Genomic DNA, 23,777 nt, shown 5'->3' on the forward strand with positions numbered 1-23,777 from the left:
CATCTGTAATGGGATCTGATGTCCGTTTCTGAGGTGAATAAAGACAGATTACAAACATACACACACACACACATATAAGTATATAAACATGTGTATTATGTATATTATACATTGTATGTTAACCTCAAACTTGCTAAGTGTCACAAGCTGACTCTAAACTTACTTTTCTCCTGCCTTAGCCTTCCCCATGCTGGGATCAAGGGCATGTGTACTAGCTAACAAAAATTGAAAATGAGGCTTTTATCTTTCTTTTAATTTAAAGAGTCTAAAAAAGCACCTACAAAGAGATACTTTGAAAGTTTATGACAGCCGGGCATGGTGGTGTACGCTTGTAATCCCAGCACTTGGGAGGCAGAGGCAGGTGGATTTCTGAGTTTGAGGCCAGCCTGGTCTACACAGTGAGTTCCAGGACAGCCAAGGCTACACAGAGAAACCCTGTCTCGAAAAAACAAAACAAAAAACAAAAAAAAAAGTTCATGATAAAAACAGCCAGGTGAATGCAATTATAGGCATACATGCTTACCTTCACACATTGCCATCAGAAATATAACTGCAATCGATACCAGACATTTTTTACTTTTTTTTCTTTCTTTTTCCTTCTTTTTTTTTTTTAGCCAGCAAGGGCTCCTTTTATTCATTCGGAGTAGGTTTTTGAAATGCGGTGCACCTTTATACATTTATAAGTCAAGAGTGCCAGCAAAGCAAGCCGGCTTGGTGCAGAGTAACGCAAGAAGCTTGCTAGAACCTTCTAGTCCAGTGGGCTGAAGCTGCCTGCTGTGCAAAGTGCAAAAGGATCTCAGAATGAGATAGGGGTGCCTACTCCATCACAGCTCAATCTGTCCATCTGTGCTTTGCATTTACAGTAATGTGCAAAACAAAACCCCTGAAAATATGTTCACACAGGATCACAGAGCGGGCTCTGCTTGCTGTGGCTATTGGCCTGAGGAGCATCAGAGCTGTGCATGAAAAATCAGGCAGCTTCCATCTTTCCAAATGCCAGCTGCATTGCCATCTGACTCTGGTCTGTCCACGACCTCAGAGCCCTGCCAGCCAGGCCTTCACACGAGGGTCTCCTCTGCTACCTTTTTAAAGAATCCAGTAGCCAGCAAGGAGATAACAGAGATTTTTCTGGTATCTTCTACATTCTTCTATATTCCTCTTACTTAAATGCATTTTTTAAAAAGGCAAATCAGAGCTGAGATGGCCAATGGGTGAAGATGATTTCTGTGCAAGACTGGTAAGTTCAAGTTCAATTCCATACATAAAAAAGTTGAGGGCAGGCTGGAGTGACAAATCAGTGCTACTTTTACATAGGACTTGATTCTGTCCCTGGCACCCATATCTCACAGCTCACATCTGTCTATAACCCCCGTTTCTGGCTCCTCTGGTCTCAGAGAGCAAATGCATGCATGTGGTGCATATAAACCCAAAAGGCACACAAAGAAAAATAACAAACCACTTTTTATAAAGGCTGAAGAAGACAACTGACCTTTTTCTTGATCTTCACTCATGTCTCAGGGCCCAACACACACACACACACACACACACACACACACACACACACACACACACACACTCTCTCTCTCTCTCTCTCTCTCTCTCTCTCTCTCTCTCTCTCTCTCTCTCTCTCTCCCTTATTCAATCAGTTACCAACTTTGAGTTGTTTCTACCGTGTCCTTCATGTACTAAGGTCGCCCATCCACGTACACCAGCACCTGCTTTCTCATCACCAGTTTTCCTCATTCTACACAAGGCACTCAATACACCCTGCAGGACCTGCCCTTCGCCTCTTCACTCATTCAGCGTACATTTACTGGGCATTCACTGACGCCAGCCCCAGCTGCAGCAGTTAACACTGTGTGTGTGAAGCCTGTGTTCTAACTGGAGACAGCACATAACAAAGCAGGAAACTCTGAGAGAAACGGGGACTGAAGGTGTCTTTAACTGAGCAAGTGGCCAGGGCGGCACTCATGAGAGACACTGCGGACTAGGTAGTGGCTGCAGAGCATCCCGTGTGTCCCCCATCCTCCACCCCGTGTAAAGACCGGCAGGGGCGAGAACCTGCACACTTCCAAAGCAGGAAAGCCAGTCTGACTGAGGCGGGCAGGACGGCAAGGGCAGAAAGGGAAACCTATGGGTGCAGGGACAGAGCACACCAGGCTGTCTAGGCAGTCACAAAGACCACTGCTTGTATGGTGGACACGAAGGGGTGGCAGCTGTTATCTACAGTCTCCCGGGACAAACGCTCAGGTTCCTTTATCCTCAGGAGGAAATCCTGAGGTTGTAACCTACACGTCTGCAGAGCTTCCTATAGAACTGAACGTGCAGCGGAGTCCAAGCCCGCCCGAGCTTCTTCCTTTTCTGTCCTGCTGGCCTGCAGCAGTGCTGGATTCTCCTGGCAACATCTCTAAATACATTCACATGAGTACTGATCTCAACATCTATTTCCACAAAACTCAGACAGAGAAAACTACCACTCTCTTATGTGTCTTGTGTTAAATTTATTCATCAAATCATAGTGAGCAAGTTAAAGTACTAGTTAATATTTTATGTATGAAAATACATTTCATATTCTCGTGCTTTTACAAATGCTGGGTTCTCTGTACAAAATGAAAACTCAGTGCCTTCCTCTGTTGGAAAAAGAAGCCCTAGTCATCTCTCAACAAAGCAGCTCAGATGACGGCTGCATGCCTCACCCAATCTCTGTGGCACATCTACATGGAGACTGGTCCTCAGAGGTGCAGAGCAGCCGGACACAGCCCCAGCGCCTGGAAGCACTTACTTGGGAGAGAGCACCGGAGGGCTGACGAAGGACCGAAGGGCATCTTTCACCATGTCTTGCATGAGATGAGTTCCAAAGACCTTTTTGTTGTCCACGAGGAATGTGGTCTTAGATAAGAATCAGACATATCAGTGCATTACTACTGTTGCCATATGCAGCTATCACCACTGACACACACTGCCTGTAAATACTCTACATACTATAAATACTATAAAGGGCTTAAAATACAAAAGCAGGGCGATACTTTATTTTACAAATCAGTTTGTAAATCCTTACTTTTCATTTTTATGTTATGTGTCTGAATGTGTGTTTGTGCAACACACACACACACACACACACACACACACACACACACACACACACACGCTTGCATGTCTCTGGAGGTCAGAACAGGGAGCCAGGTCTTCTGGGACGGGAGTTACAGATGGTTGAGAGCTGCCATGTGGGTGCTGGGAATCCAACTTAGGTCTGCTGGAAAAGCAGCTAGGGCTCTGAACCACTGAGCCACCTCTCCAGCCCACATTCATCTTTATTCAAGGTGCACTTTGATACAGATTAAACAGCACATAAAAGTGTAAATATCCCAAGTGAGAAAGGATAATGTTGAGCTGAAGTGGTGGAATCACAATAGAACTCTGCTAAAAACTGCCTGTACTACTACTCAGTTCTTTGCTGACACTGGTCTCTCAGCAAGTTTATATATTAGAAGCCTATATATGAGCCGCAGAGCAGTGTGGGATAGTCCTTGACCTCTCCTCATTCTTTGTCCCCTTCAAGATTGGTTTTGTTACTTGAGTTCTTCATCCTTTCCACATACAGTTCAGATTCTTGACAGCTACACAAACTCACACTCTCATTCTGAATGATATTACTAGCAATTTACAGATTGATTTGGGGAAGTATAACAACTTAAAAACACCAATTATTTCAGTTTATAAAAACGGTTTATGTCTCCAATTATTTGGGATGTTTCTGGTGTTTTCCACCCCTATTTTGCATTTTCAGCAGACAGATCCTAAACAAAGTTTCTTATATATATGCCTAGGTTTTTCACTTTTATGATATTACTCATAGTATTTTAACTTATTAAAAAAAATTTGGCCTCCTGAGAGGCTTCATCCAGCAGGGTATAGAAACAGATGCAGAGAGAGACCAAGTATCAGGCAGTGCTCGAGGAATCTTGTGGAAGAGTGGAGAATAGGCATGGTCAAAGACGCCACAAGACCTACAGAGTCAACTAACCCGGGCCTATGGGCGCTGACAGAAATTGAACTACCAACTAAGAAGTACGCAGGCTGGACCTAGGCCCACACATTTGTAGCCAACGTGCACTTAGTCCTCGTGGGTCTGCTAGCTATCAAATGGAGGATGCCTCTGACTCGGCTGCCTGCCACTGGATCCCTTCCCCCTAAGTGGACTGCCTGGGTCAGCTTCACAGGGAGAGGATGTGCTTAGGTCTACTGTGCCTGGATGTTCCGGGGTGGGCTGGTACCCAAGGGGGTCTTCCCCTTCTCTGAGGAGAAGAGGAGGAGGTAATGGGAATTGAAGGGTGGCACTGGGAGGGGGGTTCAGGGTGGGATGGGAGTTGGCGACAATTGGATTGTAAAGTAAATTTTAAAAATCCGTTTAGATGGGAACAGGAGAAGAAACACACATGACACAAGTCAGAGGGCAGCAGGGTGGCTCTGGGCATGGGACGGGTGTCCAGGTGTGCATGACAAACACCGTCACCTGCTGAGTCACTCACTACTCTAAAAATACTGATTTCTCACTGTTTACTGTACGTATCTGGAAATAACTTTTTACACTGATTTATTAATTCATCCACTCTTATAGACTATATTCTGCATAGAAAGTCTGCTGTCTTTAGGTAAGCCAGCTTTTCATCTACATACGGTAGCCCGAGTACACTGACACTGCAGTAGATGCAGTGAATTGAAGAGATGAGAGAGTGAGTGGCCAGTCTCGCTACCTTCCCAGTCTTCTGAACTGGCTTAGAATCTTCATTGTTTCTGAAGTGGCTTAAAATTTCCATTGCTGGAAGGTTTCTGACTATTAATTCAATGTATTTACAGATTCAGGGTTGTTCAGGAGTCTGTCTTTAAAGCAGTATGTTCATTTTGTCTAAGAACTTTTCTAGTTTTGTACAATACCCTAACGTTATTCTTGTAACTATCCATATCTTCCCGTTGTCTCTAACCAGCCTTCAGGTACACTGGCTTTCTCTACTGTTTGGTTCACATCTTCCTGATTTCTGCTCTGACTTTTACTATTTCCTTTTCTTTCCCACTGAATTTGCCCTTTTATTTCTTAAGTTGGAGGCTTAAATGACTAATAATTATTCTTGGTTTTGAGTATGTTTCTGTGTATATATGTGCAGGTAAGCACATGCAGGTGGAGGCTGGCCTCAGCTGTTGCTAGCTGACCAGTAACCCCCGCCTTTCCCAAGGTTTCTGGGAATCCAGGTCTGGTCCCCATGTGTGTGCAGCAAGCACTTTACTGACTGAGCCACACTCCCTGGCCCAGCACCACTTTTCAACTGTAAACAGTGTTCAATATAGAGGCTAAGGCTTTTAGTTGTATAACACACATTTTCGTGTAATTTTATTTTCTCCTCCCTCCCCTTTTCTATTTTCTTGTTTGAGTACACATGGATGCATAGTTTGCATATGTATGGGTACACGTGTACACATATATGCACATGTGTGAGCATACGCGTGGAGGCCCAAGGCTGATAGCAGAAATCACACTGGATCACTTGTTCTTCCACCTTATTCACTGAGGCAGGCAGGGTCTCTCCATCAAGCCCAGGACTTATCAATCTGGCTAGCCTCGCTCTACAGTTTATTCTGGGGATTCCCTGCTTCCACTTCCAAGGCTGGAATTATAGTCAGGCCAGGACACCACTCAGTTATCTTGTGAGCTCAAGGGAGACAAGCTCTGGCCTTCAGGCTTTTGTATCAAGTGCTTTAACCACAGAGCCATGTGTCCAGCCAGTTTATTTAATTAGAAATGTTTCCAACCTCCCTGAAAAACACCTGGGACCTGGCAATTACTTAACTGTGTTATTTAATTTCCCAATTATTTAAAGTCTTTCTCCTCATAGCTATCTTCCTCTTCTTAAATCGTATTTGACTCTACATATGGTCAAATATTTATCTCATACAATCTTAACTGTTGTAAGCTTCTGAGGTGTGTGTGCTCTGTGGCCCAGCAGAACACTTGCCAGTATTTCAGTGAGTGAAGGGACACAGCTCAGTAGTGTAGCACTCACACATCAACTGTAGGCTACGATAAAGTGGAGTCCAATAGAGCATTGACTTTTTGTTCATCAATAAAATAGTGGAACTTACTTGTAACAGAGATCTTGAAAGAACACATGGAGACTGTTCGCTAAATTCGCAGAAAAAATCCTAAGAGATACACAGAGAAAAAGCAATATTATTAATAGACTAAACAAAAGCCAGAGATGTTTGCATATAAAGTATATATTTTTGGAAATAATATTCTACTACTGTTAAAATAAGATAAAGAATTATAAGTCAGTTATATAGAAAATGTCAAATTATAATAGGTTAACTTTAGAGTCTACAAAACTTTTTCACGAACCAAACAAAACAGAATATATACACATTAAATTTGTATACCAAGAAAATACTATCAATAACTGAAGACAGAACTTGAGTTCTTAGTCAAAAGAAGCAAGCATGCATGTGAGCTGGAGAAGAGTCTGAAAAGTGGACACACTGCTCCTGCTGAGAACCAGCCATGGTTCTTAGAACCCACGTGAGGCAGCTCACAACCTCAACTGCTTCCCACTCCAGTTCCAGAGGGAGCTGGCACCTCTAGCCTCCAAGGACACACACGTTCATGTGCACACACCCACACGACAAACACAAGCACGTCACTTAAAATACTGGAAAGGAAGGAAGGAAGGAAGGAAGGAAGGAAGGAAGGAAGGAAGGAAGGAAGGAAGGAAGGAAGGAAGGAAGGGAGGAAGGGATTAGTACCAGGTAACTGAATTTATATTAGATGAAGACCAAGAAATATGGGTTTATATAAGAGGGAAAAGACAATATACAAAAATGTTACCACTTAAAGATTGAGAGACACTGGCTAATTTATTAGCTTATTTTTCTGAACCTACCAATTTTTCTATGCATGAATTTTTAGTGTCAGATAGTTATATGGTGCTGGAATGCCTACAATACTGCAGGCTGGTCCCAGATGACATCGCCATGGAAAGCTTGTATCCACCAGCAGCCAGCTGTCCCAGTCAGCTTCCAAAGCAGAGAATCCTGAGCATAGCACTTAGCAGTAACAGAGAGGGCCTTAGAGAAGCCCATCACAGTGCAAACTATCAGGGCAAACCTGTATGACTGCTGGACTTTGACACACCAATGCCAATCTCTTATGAAATGTGCTTTAAAAGCAAGAGGAAGGGAGGGAGGGAGCCAGGAGAGGGGGAGAGAGACTGGGAGGGAGGGTAGTCACCTAACTTCTGCCTATTTAAGTAATGTTTTCTTTTTCTCCTATTCCCTCTAGTTATGAGGCCTAGAATGTAACACTGTACATTCATGTACAGCGTTAACTCCTTTTAGAGAAAACAAATCTCTATTCTGCAGTTACACTTACTGTCTTTACAACCATTCTAGTTCCTTTGCTTCTCTTCTTCATCCTAAATTTTAAGCACAGACACCATTTGCTTTCTTCAGCTATTTATACTCCATATGTCTTAGTTGGATCACTATTGCTGTGATAAAATAACTGACCAAAAGCAACTTGGAGAGGAAAGGGTTTGTTTGATTTACGCTTATCATAATCCATCACTGAAAGAAGTCAGGATGGGAACCTGGAGGCAGGAGCTGCTACAGACCATGGAGGGTGCTGCTTGCTGACTTGCTGCCCATGGCTTGCTCAGCCTGCTTCTTATAGAAGCCAGAACCACCAGCCCAGGGGTGGCCCCACCAGCAGTGGACTGGATCTTCTTCCATCGATCACTGATTAAGGAAATGCCCTGCCGCTGGGTCTGATGAAGGCATTTTCTCAGTTGAGGGGCCTCCTTCCAGATGACTCTAGTTCATGTTGACATAAACTAGCCCCAGGACTCCACGTGCATAATCTACACGGTTCAGTGGACAGCCCACCACAGTCCACCTTCAGCGTATTAAGCGTACACAGTGGACATACACTCTTAAACATTATAAATTGACATGTAGTGGGTTGGCCTAATGCTGCTTGTATTCTAATGCTAATTTACATCCCCCAAAGACAATAGCGTCCTCATGTAAGACACTGAGGGACTCTGCCCCCAATTAATTCTGACTGGTAAATAAGAGGTCAGCAGCCAACAGCCAGGGAGAAGAGACACAAGCAGGGTTTAGGTTTCCTGGGTAGATATCACAATGAAGGAGAGGAAGGGACAGAGCGGCCACGGAACAGAGAAGCTAGAAGAGTCCCCACAGCCTCTGGGCCAAGAGAACATGGCCCAGGGGGTTGCCTGGTTGGAGCTAAGAGCAACCCAGATAAAACATAGAAAGTAATAACTTGGGTTATTGATGGGAAAGTAGATTCTAACAGCATGGAGGGGAGGCAGCTGCCCAGTGATTGAGCTGCTTTAAGCATATTAAAATATAAGGCCGTAAGTGTGTTTTACTCTGTCAAAGGCAGGAAGGCACCCCATGCCGGCATCTCTTTTAAATATTATTTACAACACTGACACTCGTGAAGCACGCTGCTCTGAGGCTGAATGGCACTTACTCCACCCACCTCACAGAACGCAATCACCACTGAATATTCAAAATGCTTCAAGTTTTCCAAGTTATATGAATGCATGTGAAAGCCAGAGGAATGCTGGGGTTCCTCTTTGATGACTCTCCACCTTACTTTCTGAAATCAGGTTTCTCACTGAGCCTAGAGTGTACCTTTCAATGTGGCTTCTCTTCTTTATGTGGAAGCACACCTGACCACCTGGCACTTTACAAACCTCAACAATGACAGGTTTGCTTGCTTCCCAGTTAGTACTTTGTTAGTACTTTGCCCCCACCCCCATCTATGTGGCCTTGGCCACACTTCCTCTCCAGCCACCTCACTGCACCCACGCATCCTCCCCCTTCCTAAGCTCCCAGCAGTCCCACAGGTCAGGCCTGGTTCCCCAGCTCCCCAGCTCCCCCTGCTAAGGCCAGCCAGAGAGCCCGGGGTGGAGCCCAGGAAAAGCGAGGGGCTGCATGCAGCTAGGAGCCAGAGTTATGCTGGATACAAGCACAGATGATGTAATGATGATGGAGCAAAGTGAAATTGATAATCACTGTTTTAATGTGTATGAAGAGCAAAAAATAACTATATGAAAAACAAAAAACTAGGAATTAGGCCTAAGTATTAAAAAAAACTGATTTATGCATACAATAATATCGCAGAAATAAATGGGAACCACCTGCTATATAATAATGTTCTCAAAACAAGCCTTTCTTTTGTTTAGTACTGTTTGCTATACTTTGCCTTGAGATAGGGTCTCATTATACAGCCCAGGCCAGCCCATAACCCAAGTTTCTTCTGCTTTGGTCTCTCTGGTGTTGGGATTACAGCTTCTCACCCCTGAGTTCTGGCTCTGTTCTTCCTCCTACATGTTACAATGTCTGAGGGCTTCCAATCATACAGATGCTTTCACTCAGTAAAGAAAGTGCATAGATATGTGACACAGAGTCACATATAAAGGTTACAAAGACAAAACACTGAAAATGACCTAAATGGAGTTTGATACAAATACTAAAAAAAAAAAAAGTCACATAAATTTATAGCTAGGATATGTCTTCAAAAATGTAGAGATACGCATATTTACTGAGATAAAAAGTACAGAAGTTCTCTTCCTATAGAACAATAAACAGGTTGCCCAGCACCATGCCCCATACTCACATGTGCGGACACTAAAAGCTCTCAGGCAGTACAAGCTGAAGTCTCAGCTATTCCGGAGGCTGGGGCAGGAGGTCACACAGTCAAGGCCTCCATGAGCTACAGAGCCAGTCAACATCAGCCTAAGCAACTTAATGACAGCCTATTTTAAAATAAAGATGTCAAAGGGAGGGAGCACAGCGTGGTGGGAGCGGGCAAGCATGCGCGGGCCAGTGAAGCCCCATGATGTCTAAAAAGAAAGGCTCTGCACACGCGCGCGCGCGCGCGCACACACACGCACACGCACACACACACACACACACACACACACACACACACACAGAGAAAATATGTTGAAAACCTATTCCTAACCTTTGGGTGATTTACTAATATTATAAGTTTAGCTTTTTAGTTTCTAAGAATGTATCAAATCCTATGACAGTTGACTGTGCTGTGTGGATGCCCGCATACCACCCCAGGGCTATTGTGTGCTGCCAGTCAGTCCCTCCAGCAACAAGCCAGCCTATCACTACCCCAAAGCTCCAGAACATTTATACTCACCAGGATACAATGTAAGTTTGGTAAGTTCACGACTTCACAGACAGTTTTTATTCTGTCTATTAATCTTGAGAAATAGTTGACCATTTCTTCTCTTTTAATTATTTTTGCATAGCGAGGGAAGGTGGGTGGAAGTAATCTCTGGTTAACAAGAGGCTCAAAACCCATCATAATTGGATGGTCTAAAGAACAGAAAGAAGAAAGTAACATTTCCATTTTTTTTTTGTTTTTTGGATTTTAAAATGAAAACTATTAAATATATAAATATATATAACCCAATTTTTAAAGGCATTTCCAAATTACAAAAATCTGGTAAATTTTATAACTTACAACTAATCTATATATCTATGCACAAACTCTATAGTGAGATTCAGTAACTTCAAAGTGTACTTCCTAGCTGCGTGGTGTGGCTGAGGTTAGAGCTGAAGACTGCAACAGCAGGACTTTAACAAAGGACTGGGCTGCAAGATGAGTCATATCTCCACCCTGAGAGGAGCCCTAGCTCCTGGAGCTGTCTGCATGATCACTAGTAAATAACTAGCTAACCAGTTCTAAGTGCAGAGACCTCCGAAATAGTGGGAGACTTTCTGGAGCACAACAGAGTACATGATCTGCATCCCTGAGTCCTCTTGCAAGAGTCAGACAAACACAGCTGCTGACCACCTGCACTGAAAAGAGAACCTAAGGGGAAAACTGTCTGCTCTGGAAAGCACAGAAAAGCCAAAAGCCTGAAGACAGACAGGAGCAATCATCTCTTGGGTCACTCCCACACCTTCACAGTGTATACTCTTTTGTTTTGCAATAAGCCCCCCTATTTCTTATTCTATACCATGTGACTCATCTGAAGTATCTTAATGGAGATGATGACAAACAAGGGGAGACTAGAGGACCCCAGAGTAGAACCATGATTATACTCCAGCTCGTTCCCAACATGGAAACTGAGATACAGTCCTCAAGAAGCAATAGATGCAAATCTCTCATCAAGTAAGCTACACTTGTACAGTGTCACATGTCAGTGAGCGGAAGCTTAGGTCTCACTGCTGCACTGTGAAGAATGAGAAACAGGACTGACTGGCTGCCACCCCCAGGAGCCCTCTGCTGCTCTCAGACCTACTCCATCCTTGCACATGCTCCCCTGGCCTGGGCTTTCTTCCCACCCAGCAGTTCCTTGTATGAACCATTCCTGCATGTGTCCAACATAGCTGCTGGCTCTTGGACGAACCCCTTACCCACAGCTTTCCTCACCCATGCAGTGGACAGCTGTACTTGGCACCCCACACCATCCCCAGAGGCACATCCAGGCACTGCCTTTCTCCTGATACTACCCTCTCTCAGGAAACACACCCTAACCGCACCACCCTCAAGAGAGCTCACTTTGGAGCCTCATCTACCTGTCGCTTCATCGGTTAACAACTCTTTTTTTTTTTTTTTAAAAAGATTTGTTTATTTATTTACAGTGACAGTGTTCTAACTATATGTAAATAAGTACACTGTCACTCTCTTCAGACACACCAGAAGAGGGTGTCAGATCCCATTACAGATGGCTGTGAGCCACCATGTGGTTGCTGGGAATTGAACTCAGGACCTCTGGAAGAGCAGTCAGTGCTCTTAACTGCTGAGTCATCTCTGCAGCCCCAGTTAACAACTCTTAAGGATTCTAATTCCTACTGCCTTCTGATGAACCTGCTCCCTTGCTTCACTCCCACATTACATATGCATTCCTTCATTGCATTAATCCTATGCACTGCCACCTCAATGTTCTATGAAGATACAGCCTGACTTTCTACTATCATAAAAGTTTTTATATTTTATGTGTATTGTGTGTCTGTATGAGTTTATACAAACCATATGCATTCAGGAACCCACAGAGGTCAGAAAACGTCAGATCCCCTTGAACTGGAGGTACAGGCAGTTGTGAGCTACCACATAAGGTGCTGGGAATCGAGCCCAGATCCTCTGCAAGAGCAGTCAGCACTCTTAGCCTCTGAGGCATCTCTCTAATCTCCCGTCTGTCCCAAAGCTTTGTTTACCATCCTTTTTGTACTCGATTCTGTCCTAAGGGAGCACTGCAAGAGTTCAGGGTTTCCTAAGATTCAATAGAAAACTCAGACGGCTTTCTGACTCTTGAGAGCTGTTTTATGCTTTGTCTGCTTATATGACTATGTGCTATGCGTATGCCCTTGCTATCCAGAAGAGGGGTGTCAGCTCCCCAAGACTAAAGTTATAGGGAGTTGTGAGCCAGTGCTGGGAGGCCCCTCTGAAAAAGCTACCTAGGGCTCTTAACTTCTGAGCTATCTCTATCTCTTCAGTCCTATGGGAGCTGTTTTACAAACCCATCAGTAGGGAGATTATACACAAAAATATCATTCCTGAGTACATTTACTGTCTTTTCCATTTTATGTGGAAAAAACAGAAAGGCTTTGGTCCCATTTACAATTCACTCAGGGCTATCATCCCATACATGTTTGTACTGTTTAAAAGTAATTCTGACAGGCAGTAGTGGTACACACTCTTAATCCCAGGAACCACAGAGGGAGACAGACAGACAGATCTCTGAGTTTGAGGCCAGTCTGCTCAGCAAAGTGAGTTCCAGGATAGCTAGGACTAAACAGAGAAACCCTGTCTCAAAAAACACAAACCAAACATAAACTACCTCTCGCAATCCCCCCCCAAAACAAATACCACCCCCCCCAAAAAAAACCAAAAACAAAGCTATAAATAGTTTTCACCTCAATAATTCAAGACTACAAATACCATCTCAGGAATTTTAGGGATAATCAGCACTGCTGTGCACTCTAAAATATTGAGTCAGCAGATGTATATTATTCCTGTTAAAGCTTATTTTACATATAAGATATGCCTGCCACCAACAAGCCAAGCACTCTTTTCCTATAAGTATTCAGAATCCCTTGGACAGTTCCAGTGTAGTGTGAAGAACGGCACTTGTGAATAAGTGAGTCTCAGGAACAGTAGCCTGCCTCACAGAGTGAGGAACTATGTAGTGACTTTGATGGGTTTCTCAAGAAGTAAAGAAAGGAGATGATGAACAACAAAGTTACTTCTGGTATCACAGTACAAACACAAGACAGGGTACATATAGAAAGTCCAACAGGAAGATACAAGAGATGGCCAAGATCTACCACTTGTTTTCAGCAGACTAAATCTTCAAAGAAGTCTAAAGCACTTTTAAGTATTCAGGGAAACATCCCAAAGTCCAGGCAGACTGACTTACATAAAAGTCAGAGCTAACTGTATTACATGTTTTGGACAGAAAATAAGAAAATACAAGTAAGCAAAGCTGGAGCATGAATTACCTCCTTTGGTAGCGCCATTCTGAGCCTGGACGCCGTGGTGCAATGACGTGTGAATGGCAGAAAGAAGGTCTGCTGCCTGGACCATCAGTTTCTGAGCCTCTGCAACAGCACTGGTCTAGCAAACAAATCACCAAAACGCTTACACACTTTCACTGAAAGATACACATACAAGAGGAGATCCTACAACAGTACTAAGACCCAATGCATGCACATATCTCACAAATTGTTCACTTAATGCAGCACTGCAGGATGGTCAAATCCTCAACAGGAGACAATGATTCCCCTCAAATCTGTATCTTATTTGATGTGTTACCAAAAAAAAAAAAAAAAAAAAAGCTGGGTGTGGTAACACACACCTTTAATCCCAGCACTTGGGAGGCAGAGGCAAGCAAATCTATGAGTCTGAGGCCAGCCTGGTCTACAGAAAGAGCTCTAGGCCAGCCATGGCTACACAGAGAAAACTTGTCTCAAAAAAAAAAAAAAAAAAAAAAAGGAAAAAAAATCGAAGATACAATCAAATATAAAAAGGGAAAAATTCCAATAATCTAAAGTTATTCACAAACATGTAGTAGAGGGAATCCAGGAAAATAGAATTACTTGAAAGAGATTTATCTATCCACAAGAGACCTCAGTGTGTTACAGATAGAATGTAAAGCTATAATCACGTGACACACAGCATTAGTATGGCTGTAGTGTAAGTACACAGAGAACTGTGAGAACAGGGAGGACATGCCGTCTACGACTGACCCGATTACAGCGATCTCTCACCTCTTTCTTAGTAAAGGCTATGAGCACTGTCAGCAGCACTCGCGTGAACTTCACTCTGCTGAATGCTGCCAAGCACTGCTGGTGCTGAGAAGACAAGGGAGTGCGGTAAGAAGCAGAACCTGCAAACGGATGGCCTGCAAAGGAGTTCTACGGCAAACAGGCCTCTACGCAGTTTTTAAAGTGCCTACAAAACAAGCCACCAAAACCGTGGTAAACAAAGCCTACTCCTCTGAAACAGAAAAGCAGCTATACTGTACTCTAGAACAACAGACTGCTGTTAATCCAAGGTCAGAACTTATACTATTGCCTCAGAAAACAAGGAGTTAGCAGTTATAAAAGAGGTTCAGTAACTTTTGATAATATGGAAAAGTTTGATGTTTACTAAGTTTTGAAACAAGATCTACAAGTGATCTTTTTTTTTCTAGTTCCTGCCTTCCAGGAACACTTAAGTTTTGAAATCAGACATTCAAGATCTGTATCACCACTCACTCTATAAAAATACAAGTGCAATTAAGTCCTTGGCAATATCCAGTTGCTAAAGAAACACAAGTGGCTTCCATGAATTGCAACACAGCTTGAAGAGTTAGCTACAGCAGCACTGAGAGAGCCTCTCTGACATTGGCTACAGAAAAGACGGGCAATTACTTCTAGTTCAACTTCTGGATCTCTCTCTTCTCCTTGTCGACTTCGAGTACTCTAAAATTAAAAAATAAAGTAAATTTAGACAAATACAGCAGAGAGAAGGAAAGAAAGAACTAAGTTACTTTATTATATATATATTAATATATATATATTATTATATATAGAAGAACCTATGTTCAGGAAAAAAATCTGATAAAAAAAGTGTGTAGTATTTTTCTTTTTCCATGAATGTTTTATGCATGTATTTGTATATAAATTAGAAAGATTATGAAAGAAATAGGTATTCAAACAACAAAAAGAAAACAATAAAATAACAGAAGCAAAGTCTCTGACTCGCAATACTACTGCTACATTTAAAACCAATTTACAAAAAATCACTATCACTAGGGCTGGAGAGATGGCTTAGTGGTTAGGGCGCTAACTGTTCTTCCAGAGGACCGGGATTCAAATCCCAGTACCCACATGTCAGCTCACAACTGTCTGTAACTCTAAGATCTGACATTCTCACATAGACACACATGCAGGCAAAACACCAATGCACATAAAATAAAGGTAAAAAAATTTTTGTTTAAAAAAAAAAAAAAAATCACTGTCACCATTTAAATCTATAACTTTTTAAAAAGCAGCCTGGCTGAGCCTGCTGGGGCATGCCTTTACCCCAAGGAAGGAAGGCAAGCAGGCTCCAGTGAGTTCAAACATAGCCTGGTCTACACAGTGACTTCTAGGCTGGCCAGAGCTGCACGAATCTGGTCTTAAAAGCGAAACAACACAAGCCCTAAACCAAAGAAAAGGGAGACATACCTTTACTCGCCTTTGCATGTCATCTTCCACATCTTTTAGCATTCCTAGAATGAGAACAGTAAGTTTTAACACAAATCAAAATGCAAAACTTACAAATTATTGTGAACAGTTTATACCTGTAACTCGCAGATCCGTCACACTGTTGGCCATTTTAAATCCATATGTCATTGACTGGAAATCTTCCTGTACGAAAGAGGAGTAATTATGCCCTTTAATAGCAGCACCATAGCACCCTAACAAACCCACTATTAGAAGAAATGGAGTGCCACTCATCATCTCTCACTACCGCCATCGCCCAGCTCAGCCGGCCTCCTTGCCAGCAGGACCATCACACAGCCTGACTACTGCTGCTATCTGTCCTCGCCTTTAGCTGTTTGTTCATGGTCTAGAGATGAAGCATTCAAGTAGCATTACTCATAGAAACAGTAAAGTACATTTCATAGTCCATGGTTTAAAACCAAACAAGCAAACAACAAACAAATGGCATCTCTCCAGGCCCCCCAACAAAATGTTTAATTCTTTTACTGATAATTAAGGCATCTGTCTCAGCTTGAAGAATGAACTTAACATTATCTGGTAGAGTACTTGCCCTGCATTATAATTTCTACAAATATGCAGAGAAGCCTGAGTGACAGGTAGTTACAAAGATAACTATACCCACGGCAGAATTCTGGGATGCTTAGTAAAAACAATGAACACTGAAGTCATGTCAGTGAGTGTACCTCAGAGACAGACTCTACACCAGGAGGAAAAGAAAACGCCCAAACCATGCTCCTATTCTGTAAAGCTGTGCAGAGTGTGATGCATGTACCAGGGTCCTCTAAGACCCTCAAGCAGAGTGTCAGAGCCAGCTTAACCTCCAGCTTCAGTGTACTACCCCCTCTCTCCCTTTACATGAACCTCCAGGGCCCAAGCTTTACAAATGGTCCAAGAACCCCCAATGTCCACTTGACTACCATCTACCATCTACGTCTTACCTCCACCTCCCCATCGTATGCATAAGAAAACCTGCATGTTGACTTCCAAGTTTAGCCTAATCACTCCTCAACCCTTCATAGCTCTATGAGCTTAGTGACCACCACCTCTCATCCCTGTTGTCCAAGCAAATCCTCCACTTGCCACAACTGTCCCATATTTCTCCACCCCCCTCCAAGAGGTTAGTGCAGGTGGGGACAGGTACAGCACACTATGTAAGCCCTGCTTGCCTCTGCTTCCTGAGTGCTGGGAAAAAAAGGCATGTGCACTGTCCATAGACAAGTTCTTGCTGTAATGTATTCAACTACCAAATGTCAGAGGAATGTCTATGGAATTCAGAACATAACCACTTGTCCATTTGAAAGTCTTTGCATGGTTTCATTGGCTCACAGTAACTTTGTATATGCTGATACTATCTCCAAAGTCTGTAAGATTATCTTCAAGGCTCATCCCTTACTATAACCTAGCCTCTAGTGTCAGTTCCTCAACTGGCAGTCTTTCTCCTGCATCCTCTACCCCCACTCCCACAAAGAGGATTTTTCTGTATAGCTCTGGCTACCCTGGAACTTACTCTATAGACCAGTACTGTATAGGCAGGCCTCAAACTCAGAGCTCCGCTTGCCTATCTCTGCCTCCCTGGTGCTGGGAATAAAAGGAGTGCACTCCCACTGTCCAGTACTGGGAATAAAGGAGTGCACTCCCACCGTCCAGTACTGGGAATAAAGGAGTGCACTCCCACCGTCCAGTACTGGGAATAAAGGAGTGCGCTCCCACCGTCCAGTACTGGGAATAAAGGAGTGCGCTCCCACCGTCCAGTACTGGGAATAAAGGAGTGCGCCCCCACCGTCCAGTACTGGGAATAAAGGAGTGTGCTCCCACCATCCAGTACTGGGAATAAAGGAGTGCGCTCCCACCGTCCAGCTCTTGCTTCCTCACAGCACATTTGCTTGTCCCACAGATTTTTCCTCACAGAGCTTATCACCACATGACATTCTATTTGTGCTTACTACTTACACATTAACTACTTTGTTCACAGAATATATCCAAAAGATTAAGGTCTTGTTTAATTCACTGCTTCAGCTTCAGGGCTTAGCACAGGGTTTGGCACAAAGGTACTTATGGTTCAATGTGTGTTGATAAATAACTTGTTGCTGGTTGGTTTTCGTTAACTTGACACAAATCTAGATTTATGTGAGAATAAAATGCCTACATTTTGGCCTGTATGGATGTGGTCTTGGTTAATGGCTGCTGTGGGACAGTCCAGCTTCCTGTGTACTGCTATCCCTAGGATGTGGTCCTGGGTTGTGTAGCTGAACAAGCCATGGGGAGCAAGTCAGTAGCAGCACCCCTCCATGCCTTCTGTGCTAGCTCCTGTTTCTAGGTTCCTGCCTTCCTTGAGTTCCTCTCCTAAATCCCCTCAGTGCTGACTAGTTTACTGTCAACTCTGCATACTACAGTTACCTGGGAAGAGACCCTCAAATAAAAAAATGCCTCCATAAGATCTGCCTGTGGGCAAGACTGCAGTGCATTTTCTGAATTAGTGATTGATATGGGAAGGCCCAGCATACTGTTGGGCATGTGCGGGTGGTCCTAGGGTGTAAGAAAGCAGGATGAACATGCCAGAAGGAACAAACCAGTAAGCAGCACCCCCCACCCCCAGGGCCCTGCATCAGTTACTACCTCCAGGTTCCTTCCCTGGCCCTGATTTCTCTTAGTGATCCAGTAAGAACTGTAAGCTAAGGACTGGTGAGATGGCTCAGCAGTTGAGAGCACTGACTGCTCTTCAAAAGATCTTGAGTTTAAACCCCAGCAACCACATGGTGGCTCACAACCATCTCTAGTGAGATCTGGCATCCTCTTCTGGTGTGTCTGAAGACAGCTACAGTGTACTTATATATAATAAATAAATTAATCTTTAAAAAAAAGAGAGAGAATTGTAAGCTGAAATAAAACCTTTTCTCCTCAAATAGATTTGGTCACGGTGTTTATTATAGAAGTAGAAATCTAAGAGTGATTGTTACCTGGAAGTGTAAGATGAAATGACCCCTTTTCTCCCCAAGTTGCTTGTGTTCAAAGGTTTTTGTTTTTTGTTTTTTGGTTTTTGAAATCACTATGGAAACACTAGCTAAGACAGACTTACTGCACAGGTGTTAAAAATGCAAACAGGCAAACCACTAAATGGCACTGAGTAGCAGTAGTGCATATTTAGCTATTATTTACTCCATGATGGCCATGAATGATTACAGAGCCAGTACGGTCAGTCTCCTAACTTTTCAAAAGAAAAGTCTAGGTTCTTTAATTTACTATATATAAAATATTCCTTGAAAGACTAAGTAGGCCAACTGTGAAAAGACAGACAAACAAACAAGCTGTCAGATTTTAGCCATGAACCGTCAGTTTGCCAAAGGACTTAAAGACTCTCTCTAGGGGAACACAGCAGGACCTATGTACCTTGTATACATCATTCACCTGAACATGGCAGGCGCTGTGTAACCATGAGTTCACCAGAATGTGACTACTGTCCACCCATGTGTGTGTGCATCATTTACAAGGCCTGGCCTTCCCCCTCAGCACATAGGACACTCCTGTCTAGATCAATAGGGACAGAAGATGCTAAGGAAACGGTGTCTTCCAGACACAAGACTGACATACATATGAACTCACACACAGGAAGCATACGCAGGGCCTGCACAGGTCCCAGTGCTAAGAGGGAAGTGGACATAAGTCCCCATTCCTAACCCCAAACCTGAGACAACTGACAGCCTAACAAGGAAAAATTAGTTTTCCCCCAGCAGAATCTGACTAGGCATATAAACCACTTTAAGGGAGGCCCCATGCCTAGCAGGAAATGATCACCCAAAACTAGTATTTTTGAAGACGTTTGGTCTCATAATCTTTGTTTGGGCCAAAAAGAAAGAAAGGAAGGAAGGAAGGAAGGAAGGGAGGGAGGGAGGGAGGGAGGGAGGGAGGGAGGGAGGGAGGGAGGAAGGAAGGAAGGAAAAGAAAAGAAAAAAAGAAAACAAAAGAAAAGAAAAAAGAAACCGCTTCAAATTGGCCTGCTTGTTTTCCAAACAAAGAGAAAAGAAGGATTATTGTTGGATAGGATGGATGGGTGCCGGGTAGAATGTAGGAGGAGATGATGGAGGGGAGACCCTGATCAGAATACACCACACGGAAAAAAAAAAAAAACTATCTTCAATTAAAAAAGGGTTCATGCCAGGCAGCACTTGGGAGGCAGAGGCAGGCGGATTTTTGAGTTCGAGGCCAGCCTGATCTACAGAGTGAGTTCCAGGACAGCCAGGGCTACACAGAGAAACCCTGTTTCAAAAAAAAGACCAAAAAAAAAAAAAAAAAAAGGTGACTACACCCCGTTAGTGTTCAAGAGGAATACACCCATCAGTGCATGTGAGAACAGAGTAGAACAAGCATGGTGCCAAGACCCCCAGAAGGTGGAAGACGAGCGTAGCGTCCGTCGTGCTTACAGAGAAGACAGGGAAGTACTGGCAGTCTGCACAAAGTGGGGGTAAAGAAGCAGGGAAATACTGTGGTCTCTAGACAATATCAGGGGTTCACCTGAAGCCCACAGTCATGAGCTGGAAGCAGAAATTGCTAGTATAAATTTGTTTTCCTCCATTCATTTTATTAAAGGATGGAATTTAAGTAAAAAGGGCAAGAGAGTAATAACAGTAAGTTTGGTATGATCAATCAATAAGTCCTGAATGAAAATCAAAGGATGTTGCTCTAAAGAGTGTGAGTTGTCTAAGTAAGCAGATATGCGAGGCTCTCACAGACAGCACTAACCACTAGCACATGACCTGGTCTAAGGAATGTCAGCCACCAAGCAAAGCCTTAGCTTCTGGAGTCTGTAAAAGCAGCCTGCAACTCTGGAACCACCAGATGGCCGCATGGCATCTGCACTGTCTACCTGTCCTTCATCACAGTCCGATTATCAGGTACCATGTGAGAGAACACTTCACTCCATGCAAAGTCTCAGGGAGTTTCTTCCCAAACCAGAATTCTGCCCTCAGCCAAACAATAAAAAACTATAACTTGACTTTTGGCTATTTTGTAGGTTCTTCTTTCTTCCTTCCCTTATTCCACCCTTCCAACTCAATATCAGATATGAGAGAAAGTAGGATAGAGGGAACAGAGCTGATGTTACTGTTAGCCTACTTCCTGCTGATCAGGAGCACTGAGTTCCTCGAGGCAAGTTTGATCTTTGCTGTCAGGACATCTACTTTCTTCATGCTGTTTCTTCTTCGCACACAGCAACCTAATTAAACCATAACCAACAGCATTCAAACAGCAGCCCACACTGCCTCTTGGGGCCCTAGCATTTAAATACCCTGGAAGAGTCCCCAGAATTCCATGTCTCACAATCGCAGACACTATGTACAAGCTGTCAAATCAGGCTCCTGCTAGAGCAGGAAGCACATCATGGATGGCTGCTGTGGACAATCGGAAGCATCCCCATATCCCACACTTGGAATGAAAATGAAAACACATTCTTATATTTCTATGTTTTTAAAGAATTCCAAAATTCTTACTACAAACCCTATTCGCATGGGATCTAGACAACAAGGGCAGATCAAAGGGCCCTCAGGATTCTCCAGAAAAAGGGGAGAAGGAAGAAGGACAGCAGTGACAGCTATGTAATCACCTGGGAAGCAACTGCCTTACAGGAAGAAAAAAATCCAACATCCCATTCAAAAGTACGTATACACTGACTTTACCTCTTACCTGACAGTAACAGAAGAGGAATGATCGAGGACTACTTAAAAATTAAGCAAATGAAAAAGTTACTCAAATTACCTGTGGTAGCTTGAGTGGAAACGGCCCCCACAGACCCACTGTGAGTGTCATTATTAGGAGGCAGACCCTGCTTGAGGAAGCCTGATACAGTGGCTGGGCTTTGAGGTCTCAGAAGCTCAAGCTGAGCCCCGTGTCACCCCCTCTTCCTGCTGCCTGTAGATCCTCATATAGAACGCTGCTCCTCTCCAGTACTGTGTCTGCCTTGTGCTACCCAGCTTCCTGCCGTGATGATAATGGACTAAACCTCTGAAACTGTAAGCCAGCTCCAATTAAATGCTTTCCTTTCGAAGAGTTGCCATGGGCATGGTGTCTCTTTTAGAAATAAAACCCTAACTCAGACATTACCTAAGAAAGAAAAACAAACCTTTGTATGAAAAGTGTAAGCTGGGCAGTGGTGGCACACGCACTTAGAAGGCAGAGGCAGGTGGATTTCTGAGTTCAAGGCTAGCCTGGTCTACAGAGTGAGTTCCAGGACAGCCAAAGGTACAGGTTTCTATACAGAGAAACCCTGTTCCAAAAAAAAAAAGAAAAAAAAATCAAAAGAAAAGTGTAATATATACACGGCAGTGTTCACCTGCCACGAACACTGACAATCAACCATTTCAGAACTCAATAATGACCTCCCCCAGCCCAAATGAATCTAGGGCAACTGAAAAATAATGAATAGTGCTAAAGTGTGAAACAGTTAAACCTAGAAATCAAAATACTTCCATCAGGAAAAAAGCTGCTAAAACTCTTCTTAAAGAATGGTAAACGCAGGGCAAAGGACTCCTCTCTTTAAGCCTGATGAGCTCTGTAACCTTTATAAATTCATACAAGTACTATTATCTCATTTAATGTATTTTTGACACAGCAAGATTATGACTGGGTAATATTTTTTTCAGGAAGACAGTCGATGGTAACATGAAGAATGAACTGAGGAAAAGACCAGGCCATAGAAATTTCAAAGCTCAGAGAAGACAACACATCCAGCTCGTCAGCACAGAAGCACACACAGCACACACAGCAAGTACAGAAGTACAGTACAGTACAGTACTTGGAGTCCAGCAGTAACCTCTCCAACTCCGTAATTTCTTACAAGAACGTCTTCCTCTCCACTTCCCTGGGATACCCAGAACAGACAGGAGTAAAAGCCTGTCTACCATACATTGGACATTTCCTGTTTCCTGACCTTCCTGTAAACTTGGCCTTTTTATGTTATGTGGCCAGAAAGCAGTGACTGTTTGAATGTGAACAGGATTTATAGGAGCAGAGAACAGAAGTGTTCTTGAGGAGCACACAATGTGCTGACACAGCCAGCATGTACAACAGCTTGAGACCCCTTTGCTTTAGCTTCCCCACAGTTGGACCGTACAGGAGTGCACCACCAAAGGCAGCAATGCTCACCTCCAACAGCAACTCACCGTACAGCCCAGTCTGGCCCTTTCTGTTGTGTTCTGGGGTTGAACTGCCACACACGTGCAATTTTTAAATTAACTAATCCTTAGTTATCATGCGGATCAAAACATATATCACAAATCATTCATCTATAGCACAGTAAGATGGCCAATGAGCTTCTAGATTTACCTCTTCAAAAACAGCAGCTTTGTTTACTTTTTCCCTTGCAATGTCACAGATCTTCAAGATTCCCAGAGCAAAAGCTTTCATGGCAGGATCTTCTATGAAATCAGGATTATGAATGTAAAGGCACGTAAACACTGTCTGTGCCAAGGAATGGCCTTCAAGCCATGTGATCTGTTGAGAGAGGGTGGTATACAGGATTTACAAAGTCTAAACTGAGCCAGTGAGTCCTAGATCCATATAATACAAGTAATCACAAGATCAAAAGGATTATCAAACAGGTCACAGAAGACAGGACTAGGAACTTGCTTTCAGTAGCTAAAAGTTTCAAGAAGTCTATACAGGGTGAGTCTCCAAAATGCTCTCAACAGGAAACATGCAGCTAGTGCTCTCAGGTTCCATAGTTCAGATTTTCAAACTACAGTGCTCCATCTGCACTCTAAGTGCCTAGCCATCTATGAGAAGCATACTTAAGCTTAATACTCTAGTATACAACATCTTAGTGTCTAATAAAAGTACAGAAACTATGTAGCATTCAAAAGCAAACAATTCCATAGTGAAATCTACTGCCAACAACTCTTCTTCCTTCTTAACCTTTCCTACTCCTTTAGGAATAGCATATTGCTAAAAGGTAATAAAGAAATCTTTTCTAGAGAGACAAAATTCTGGTTATGCCT

At 43.3% G+C, this 23,777-nt stretch overlaps 1 protein-coding gene across 5 annotated transcripts in view; it reads right to left on the reverse strand.

Annotated features, from left to right (window-relative positions):
- Naa35 (N-alpha-acetyltransferase 35, NatC auxiliary subunit) overlaps window positions 1-23,777 on the reverse strand; it is a 54,917-nt gene that overhangs the window by 14,625 nt on the left and 16,515 nt on the right. For 4 of the 5 annotated variants that reach the window (XM_052157415.1, XM_052157416.1, XM_052157417.1 and 1 more), the window contains exons 6-14: window positions 23,107-23,274; window positions 15,870-15,936; window positions 15,754-15,797; window positions 14,956-15,006; window positions 14,311-14,394; window positions 13,543-13,657; window positions 10,232-10,410; window positions 6,136-6,195; window positions 2,783-2,889 (exon numbers count right to left, since the gene is read on the reverse strand). In XM_052157415.1, coding sequence (XP_052013375.1) covers window positions 2,783-2,889; window positions 6,136-6,195; window positions 10,232-10,410; window positions 13,543-13,657; window positions 14,311-14,394; window positions 14,956-15,006; window positions 15,754-15,797; window positions 15,870-15,936; window positions 23,107-23,274 — 875 coding nt within the window. The remainder of the gene's footprint in view (window positions 1-2,782; window positions 2,890-6,135; window positions 6,196-10,231; window positions 10,411-13,542; window positions 13,658-14,310; window positions 14,395-14,955; window positions 15,007-15,753; window positions 15,798-15,869; window positions 15,937-23,106; window positions 23,275-23,777) is intronic. The other variant, XM_052157418.1, reaches the window with a different exon arrangement.

This window comes from Apodemus sylvaticus, chromosome 14, assembly GCF_947179515.1.
Source record: "Apodemus sylvaticus chromosome 14, mApoSyl1.1, whole genome shotgun sequence".
NCBI lineage: Eukaryota > Metazoa > Chordata > Mammalia > Rodentia > Muridae > Apodemus > Apodemus sylvaticus.